General features: G+C 32.6%; 1 protein-coding gene across 3 annotated transcripts; it reads right to left on the bottom strand.

Moving 5' to 3' along the window:
- Positions 1 to 2,430: 2,430 nt before the first annotated feature.
- Positions 2,431 to 6,558, bottom strand: LOC145064644 (uncharacterized). 3 transcript variants are annotated; one of them, XR_013688066.1, is made up of 14 exons: positions 6,329 to 6,558; positions 5,606 to 5,696; positions 5,373 to 5,457; positions 5,053 to 5,137; positions 4,859 to 4,928; positions 4,576 to 4,645; positions 4,410 to 4,458; positions 4,083 to 4,329; positions 3,651 to 3,856; positions 3,488 to 3,562; positions 3,169 to 3,238; positions 2,961 to 3,041; positions 2,798 to 2,860; positions 2,431 to 2,710 (listed from the first exon to the last, which is right to left on the bottom strand). XR_013688066.1 is itself a non-coding variant. In XM_079012074.1 (14 exons), exons 1-14 carry the CDS (start codon positions 6,442 to 6,444, stop codon positions 2,632 to 2,634), a joined length of 1,404 nt encoding a protein of 467 aa, XP_078868200.1. In that variant the 5' UTR covers positions 6,445 to 6,556; the 3' UTR covers positions 2,431 to 2,631. The 3 variants fall into 3 exon arrangements, 2 of the variants coding, with proteins under 2 accessions (XP_078868200.1, XP_078868230.1); XM_079012074.1 differs by having other exon boundaries at positions 2,798 to 2,877; positions 6,329 to 6,556; XM_079012104.1 differs by having other exon boundaries at positions 2,798 to 2,877; positions 4,410 to 4,455; positions 6,329 to 6,556.
- Between the last annotated feature and the right edge of the window lie 2,712 nt (positions 6,559 to 9,270).

The following is a 9,270-nucleotide window of genomic DNA, read 5'->3' as shown; positions in this document are numbered from 1 at the left end:
AATAGACTAAAAGAAAGTAGAGAACTCAAAATAGAAGGATTGAGTTGTGGTAAAAAATATAAGTTTTACTTGGTATTTATATGAGTTAAAAGATTTTTTAAATTATATATTAATTTTTCCTACGATTGATCCTTTTAAAAATGGAGCGGAGAAGTGTGGTGCAATCTCATCGTAGGAGGATAAAAAGTTCAGCGAAAATAAAAAGGGGATGGTGTTTGAGATTGCTTGTTTAAGGTGTTTGTTAGACTAAGGGGCGATTCAAGGTTGCATATCCAAAATACCTAGAATGGTATCAAAAAGATAAAACACTTCCTAGTCTCTTAAATTCTTCCTCACAAGAAGAAGTAATGATGGAGGTTATGAGCTATGTTTTAGACGCTATGAGTTAGTCTTTATCTTCGAGTTACGATTTGGTAAGCTTACATCAATAGATATCCACGAGGCAACTAAAAGAACTATACATATCAAATAAACTAAGGATAAACATAAGATTTAGTTGATGATTCGATATTTGATGTCTATTATTAATATTTCTATCATTCACACATTTAATACTTTTATATTATTTTGTTTAAGACAACCACCAAGTCTTAGTGAAGGATGAATATATTAATAGAAAATCGGGTAGTTACTTTCATTCTTTATTTATTGAATCTAGTGAGCTCATGATGAATAAAAATTTAAAGGGCATTGAAGGGCACTGACAGACGTCAATGAGTATACTAGCATGATGATCGATAAAGAGGAAGTGAAACGAGTACTATAGAGGATGAGGATGGACAAAGTCGTCGACCTAAACCAAATCCCTATCATTATGTGGTTGTGCCTTATGAAGGAGGAGAGTGGTTGAAAAACCTATTTAATATTACCTTAAAGTCATACAAGATGCCTAAGTAGTGGAGATCTAGTATTGTGATTCCCGTATATAAGAATAAAGGAGATGCCCTAAGTTGCAAAAACTATAGATGAATCAAACTCTTTGTCCGTACAATGAAGCTTTGGAAGAGAGTGTTGGAGACTAGGATAAGAAAAGATACATTAGTAGTTGAAAACCAATTTGGCTTCATGCTTAGGAGGTCCACGACTGCAATCCACATACTTAGATGTGTTTTAGAAAAGTTTAGAGAAAGAAGCATGGACCTCATTATAGTGTTTGAAGGAAGACAATTCAGAGGACTTTTTTAAGCCATAAGGGTATTGTGGTATTATGTTAAGCCTATATGTGACATGTACTGTCGGTCTACAACATGTGTCCGAAATGCATTTGACATCAAATAGTCTTTCCATGTTAGACATGGACTCCATTAGGGTTTTGACACTTATCCCTTATATCTCGTGTCCCTGATTATGGACGAGGTATCACACAAGGTATAAAGAGATACCAAGGTGTATGCTTTTTTTTACAGACGATATTGTTTTAGTTTCAGAGAATATGAGTGAGCTGAATGTTAGGTTAGATACCTAGAAGGCATCGTTGGAAGAAAAAAAGGGTTTAGGATCAACACATCTAAGACTGCTTATTTACAATGCAATTTTAATGGGGAGCAAAATGATGAAAGGGTAGAAGTGTGTATCCGTGAGCATATCCTACTACTGAATGAGAGCTTTAGGTGTTGATGATGATGTCAGTCACTGTATAAAGGTGGGATCGATAAAATGGATAACAACCACTTGAGTTTTGTATGATAAGAATGTCCCTTTGAAACTTACGGGAAAATTCTATAGGGTGTTTGTAAGGTCGGTTATGTTATATGAATTTGAATGTTGGTCGACTAAGAAGGATCATTAGAGAAAGATTAAGGTCTCAAAGATTAGGTTCCTACTATGTATGTTTGGTAGAACCTGTTGGACCGAGTTCCAAACTCGACTATCGAAAACTCACTAGGAACTAGGCAATCAACGGGAAAGTTAGGGAAGGAAGATTGAGGTGGTTTAGACATGTCCGTATGAGACAACCAATGGCTACACTTATGAGGGCAGAGACGATTATTGTAGGTGGTGAGAGGAGGACACCCATGAAAAAAGTGGATAAATAGTGTGATGTTTGACTTGAAAGAGTTGAGTTTTTGCAAGAAGGAAGGCAGAGATATATGATTAGGATATGAGTAGACATTAGGTTTAATCGTTGTTTGTACTTCTAGTCCTTGAGGTGAGCCTTTGTTTATGTTAGTTGTGAGTCTGATCTTTGTTCCTTCTTACTGTCCGCTTGTATTTGTTAGTATATGCTTCAACTTATGGCTAATGGTTGCTCCATGCGTTATTGATAGTATTTGCTTGCATTGTATGTACTATGTACGCTTAGAACTTTTAGGAAGACCTTTGTTTGAGCTTGTATTTTTGTATGTATTCATATAGTTTGCATATCTCTATCCCAATAAACTAATCGTAGAATGAATTTACAAGGAAAAAAGCCAAAAATACAGAAGAATCTTGTAAACACAAATCAAAATCAGTATCATATACACTGTTGTAATAACTTTATACAACTATTTGTATTTTTTTTTACATTTACATTTTGCCAACCAAAATAATGCAAAATGTACTACAATGTTACAAGGAATTTGCAAAAAAAAAAAAAAAAAATGCATCCCCACTCCAGTTTCTTCTTTGCAACTTCACAACTACTAAAAGCTATACATCACATACAGGTAATCGGTCCTCAATATTAACACGACAAATAGGGCACTTTTTACACTTTTCAGAGCACACACTGCACACACAAAAGTCAAAAGAAATCAAAACACATAACATAACAGGTGCAAAAAGACAAAAATGCCCTCATCCTCACTAGGGGTACCTGCAAAGAACCCAATGGCGACAAGGGAGGAGTACTATGCTTATCTCTCTTTCAAAGCAAACCCTACACAGAATTTTTTCCTACCACAATGTGTTCAAATTAATCATCATATCATAAATTACTTAAAAAAAAAAAAAGAGAGATAAACATTTATAATCTATACATTTTGAAGTGTTTCATATTCCTGCTGGCTGATTTTCTTGATTTCAGTTTGCTCACCAAGTGCAGCCTGAAGTCTCCAAACCTAAAAAAAGAATTAAATTTTTTAACCATGAATTACAACAACAAATATTCATGTGTATAAATGTTTTCATGACAAAATCTATTTGGATACACAAAGAGAATAATTATTCATGTCAGTGCTTATTTACCTCCTCAGCAAGATCCTTCTTGGGCATTTTCTTTACTACTTCAGGTGAATATCCACAAAAAGTATTATAACTTCACACATAACAAAACAAAAACATCAACTAAATAAATAAAAAAGGGTATAAAACAGCAACATATTTTCCGATTTGTCCCACATAAATAAAAAAGTATACCTAATGACACTTTTTTTTAAAAAAAAAAAAAGTACACAGTACACTGACCATGTATGTACTAAAAAAGGTAAAAGTAATCAATAGAGTAATATACATATTTCACATAATCATTAACTTTTAAATAAAAAAAAAAAAGAACAGGACTTACCCCGATGCTCCATCGTGGTAAAGTCGTGCCTGTTCTTCTTGGCTTTCTTTATCAATAGACCACCAACCAAGCAACCTAAAAAAACATGGTGAGTAATTTAGTTTAAGGTTTTGGTTTTTGGACATTTTTTTATTAAATCTTTTTATGTTCACTTGGTTTTTACCTAGAACCATGGTACAAATACCCAAAGCAGTCACGTGCTCTAGCAGAAAAAATAAAATATCTTCCTGTACCGGACCCCACACGTAGTAAAATGACAATTTTCTCCACCAATCTTGATGCTGAAAAAAGAACTCCTGTCCCTTGAAGTACAAGTAAAGGAGAGAAGACTACCCACAGAGGGATAAAACTAGCACCAAAAGGTTTTCTCTGAAACTCAAAAGGACCAATTAATATGTAGTAAATTCAAATTACTTTTTACTGCATTGGGTAAAAAAGACGTAAATGCCCTTTCAAGCTTATCATTGAAAAAAGCCTTGGAAAGGTTGTCTGTCCAGTTGTGTTGTGTGTAAAAAATGAAGGCTAAGAAGAGGACAGAAGATGATATATATATATATATATATATATATATATATATATATATATATATATATACCTCCAAGTGCATACAAAGCAGGATTTGAAAGACAATGATGGGTATTTTGGTAATATGACCACCTATGTCTTGCAGACCACACATTCTATCTTCAGAAATACCATCTGAGGAAACCAGTAAGCCATTATTCCGGTTCAGATATCTGACAGATGTCGATGGATAACTGGCTTCAGGTGTTTGGGAATCTCTGTGAATCGCAGGATTAGACCACTTTGTGCAAACAAGAAATGCAAAGCACTCTGCAATTCTGTATACCACAAACTGCAAAAAGTTAAAAAAAATTAAAAAAAAAAATGGAATTTTTGTGTACAGGAAGGGGAAAATTACCCAAAATTTATGAACAAGTCCCACCAACCTAAAGCGCCTATATCACCTGCTAAATTGAAGTAATTGGAAACATATATGATGTCTCATTTTCTTCTTTTAACATCAATGATAAAACAAATTTTATATTTATATTAGATAAAAGATAGTAATTTGAGTGGAATATTACCACATAGCTTCAGAAGGGTGAATAAGGTAGCAGCAATGAAGAAGATCATGGAGATAGAAACCCAAAAATGCTGAAAAAAAAATATAAAAATCGAATGGGATATTTAGTAGTAGTTTTGTAATCAATTTAAGCAAGATTCATGTAGAATTTCATCATAACAACAATGCATAGTTGATGTTTTCTTGTTGCTTAGGTTATTATTTTGATAATATTGTTTTTAAACAGGACAAACAATGGACATTTTGAAAAATAATTAGATAATTATCATAGAAAATAAACTTACAGGAAGTGTCTCCCATATTGCATCATCACTCAAATTTTCCTCATCACCTGGTAGTAAAGCTTTGCACATTCTGTACATAAAAGATTTTGGGAGTTAAATATAAGATTAATTCAAACAAATAAATCCATTTTGTGCACTAAAAGGACATCAAGAATTGTAAATAATCACCAAAAAAATCCAAAAAGGAAAAGCACCTGATATTATCGATAAGAATTGCTATTTCAAATGCCAACAAGGGAAGAAAGACCATCTTCAAGTCAACAGCAGGAACTTTCATAACTACAAAAAAAAAAAAAAATCAACAACCTCTAAGAACCTTAAACAACATATATAATATAAACAAAGGATGAAAGACACCATTTGTTTATCATATGATACTACTAAACAAACCTCAAAGTCCAAACCTTTTTTTCAATAACAATGAGAGTTTCATTAGATGGCAATTTAGATATCAGATAATGTAGATTCACAAAGCTCAAAAGCATATGCAAATGAAGTAAATATGTTTGAGTACCATATACACTCTCCAGAAAGACACAAAGAAGCAGTTCAAATGCAACAAGCAAAGGCATGCCAACAATTGCATGACATGGTGCCCACTGCATAAACAGAGAGTAGGATTGCATAATGCATATTGTAAAAACTGGTCTATATTCTAATATATTATACACCAAACAAGTCTATTAATTATATTATATAAATTTAAAAAATACAACAAAAAGTAGAAAAGAAGATCATAATTCATACATGACGATCATGGGGAGCTGAAGGTGTAGGTAAAGAGAATCTTCCTCTGGCAACAACTACATGAAATATGAAAAGTGGGAAAAAGACAACCCTGCATAATTTAAAAAAAAAAATGTTGTAAAATAAATGGTAACATCACATGTGGCATGTTAACATATCCCTGTTTGAAAAAGTCCCCATTATATGACAAGAATCAAACACTTTTGTTGATTATATCGACTACATTCAATTGATGTAGACTTGATAAAAAGATTGGAAAGATCATCTATTCAAGAATCAGTTCCCTGTTTCAAACTTTATAAACCATTGGAAAGAAGATACTCCTTCCGTTCCACAAAAAGAGCCATACTTCTGTTTTATGTCAAATCTACAACTTTACAAATGCAAAATCAAAAAGAATTTGTAGTAGAGTTAACACCATGTTTATTCTGTTTGCAATTATTACTACAATGGTGATATTGTCACAAAATTATCTCTCACAATTTTTACTACATGCCAATTTCGAAATCTTAAAGTAACTTGTAAGACATCGAAAGTCAAAGTATAACTTCGCTTCCCCCTCCCCTCAAAACATGGTGTAACTTGACACCCCCAAAAAAAATATGTTTTGACTTCATAAAATAAAAATCATGAACAGAAAACCTAAAAACATGCAGTAGGACTGTATCCATATAATAATTTTTGAAGTAATCGAAATTAAAGCAAAGGAAAAGTAAAACTGACCACCAAGAGGAGAAGATAAGGTGATCCAATTTGAGAACGAGCAAGAGGGTAAAGCAGAAGAGTAAAGTATGAGCAGAGAAAGCCTGTAGGGACTTTGCTACTCTTCGCCAGCTCATTTTTCTTTCTTACAAGCCTGCAAACTCTAGAATTAATGCTTTTTCTCCGGGATAATGGATAAAGATGATGATTAAGATGCAGGAACCCTAGAAATTTATTGTTTTAAGGACTTTGAGATTTTAAGTTAGGTTTAATGAAGAAACAAAAATGGATATTATTATTATTATTATTATTTATTTTTTAAATGCCGCTAACTTTGGAGAAAAAAAACAAATGTTACTTAATTTAGTTAAAAATTAATAATTTGATTTAAATAGCCATTTTTGCACGGTTTTAGTCAAAATCCTTGCAAAAGCATAAAAACAATATTGGTTATTTTCGTATTTATTTTGGTGTATTTGTAAGGATCGAGAAAACAAGGGGACATAATTTTTTCATATAAAAATTCACATTCATATATTAACTTCATCAATAATAAAAAAAATTAAATTTTCTAGGACCGTCAAATTTTCATTTTCAAACAAAAACAAGACGTAAAAATAAACTAAAAAATAAAGTAAGATTGCAGTGAACCGAGAGAAATAGGGTCGACAAAATCATACTAACAGAAAATTAAGGGGTGTCTGGCTTAGCTTTTGAATGGCCAAAAGTCCTTTTAGAAAAAGATCATAGCCAAAAGATATTTGGCAAAAAACTTCTAAAAGCTATTTTTGGATTTTGCAAAGAAGGAAAATTAATTTTTTGGAAAAGTCAAAACCTGACTTTTTGTAACTTTTCCAAAAAAATCTTTTGGCCTCTAAAAAGCTAAGCCAAACACCCCCTAAATAATATGCGACCAATGGAACCAACAAATTTGATAACTAATATAGTTGATTGGTAGTATTGATATAAGGTGTTAAATATCGTACCTATATATATATATATATATATATATATATATATATATATATATATATATCTTATAAAGCATTTTTAGTCAAATGCTGAATATTAATTTGTATAAGCCCTTACGCATTGTTTACAATCATTTTATGCATTACGAATTTTAGTTTGGTCAAACATCTGGAAAATATCAAAAGATAGGATTGAATACGTTAAAAGTTGACCAAGTATTCCTAACCTATAGCCAACTGAATCGGTCACTCTAACAGCCTAGACATTATAAAGCATTTCGACTCTATTTCTCTTTCAACCTCTCTGAACCACCAGTCTCCAAGAAACCTAGAACACACTACCTAAAAATAAACTCCACTGCCATCACCCACCGCCACTTTCATAGACTTCCTCAACCACTGCCATTATCTACACTCCACAAATCACTGTGTCCACCGCCATAACCACCCTAAAGCAGATGGTCGCCACTATCTCTCAAAATCATATAGCCATGAAATCCATCATCCCTACGTCGGTTCTAGCCTCTGGTCTCCCCACATTTATCTCCCCTATTTACAATCCCCACTGTGATATCTCTAAGTTGCCTTCAACCATACATCCTTTCCAAAAAGTGCACCTCTCTAATGTAACAGTCGTTATGCCGACCTCAACACTTTATGGCATATCGACTTCTCTGCCCTCATCTTGATCTGCCCACTATGGCCATCATTTTCCGCCACTAACACTAAACCTCAAATCGACGGTCTCTCTATGTCTGCATCTGCTGTCTCTGGACAAGAACATGACTAAAGAAATTGGAAACAAAGCAAATCTAGGGTTTTTTACTTATGGTTTTTCCAATCGGATCTCAAACTAAACGGTTAATTTTTTGTTACTTTTCAAGCCCTCATAATGTTTTCAAATCGCTGCCTCCTTCTCCTCTTCAACCCTTTCTATCTTTTATCAACTTCTTACAGGCTTTTGATCATAGATCCGGTTCTACACCATAGTCACACCATCAAGGTCTCTAAATCAGTTTTGGTTCATTACTTTTCATGTATATCTAGAAAGTAAATCTTACATACTAAATGTTAATTTATCATTTGTTCGATTGTAGTGCTGCCACCAACAAACCATTTTGTTGGTTCTGACAATTTTTTGTTTGATTTTTAAATCCTATGTAGGTGTGGTTTGAATCTAAGTAGGTGGGTATTTGCAACTTGATTTTGTGAAATTGGTACAACATTTGTTGTTCTCAGGTGGATGTGACTTATTTGTATTCCTCAATTTTTTTACTTACTAGGTTTGTATTTGACATGATTTTCTCAACTTGAATTTCATAAATCTTTTTTTTATCTTTATAAGTATTCATTTCCTATTCCCTTAATAGATTAATCCTTGAAGATGCATTTGGATACCACTAAAGAAAACTCCAACTTCATACATGTTCTTATCTGAATTTATGAGCTTTTATTCCCTTTGGCACAAATCTGTTACAAGCAATACCCCGAGAAACCTTGAAATAAGGAACCTATCAGATGAAGAAAAATGAGAATTCATGGTTGGAAGTCAGGTTTTGTCAATAATCTTCAATTTTCTTCAATGTCTCTATTTCTATGTATAAACAAGCCAAAGGTTTAAGAAACAATTGTGTTATCTACACCATCCCTTAACAATTTGTATATGTTACTGACATGATTTTTTTTTTCAGTTTGCAATATGTTATAGGATTGGCCTAGAATATTTGTAGTAAATGTTATATGCTAAAGGTTTTATTATTCTACTTTTATTCTCACCAACGATGGTATATCCCTGACACGATGATAAGTTTTACTATTCTAATATATATTACCTGATTTTGATTTTTGCCTCTTTTTCATAATGCCAAAATGTTTTGTGTAAGTTGTCATGTCATTAACTTTGTTAAAGTTAATTATTTTTACCATAAATTTCTAAAATTTGACCTAATATTGGTTTTGTTCTTAAGTGCATCCTTATATGCGAATTTGGTA

Source organism: Lactuca serriola, chromosome 1 (assembly GCF_051521515.1).
Source record: "Lactuca serriola cultivar US96UC23 chromosome 1, Lser_US96UC23_V15, whole genome shotgun sequence".
NCBI lineage: Eukaryota > Viridiplantae > Streptophyta > Magnoliopsida > Asterales > Asteraceae > Lactuca > Lactuca serriola.
Note: the sequence above shows the minus strand (reverse complement) of the source record. Positions and strands in the feature narration are given on the sequence as shown.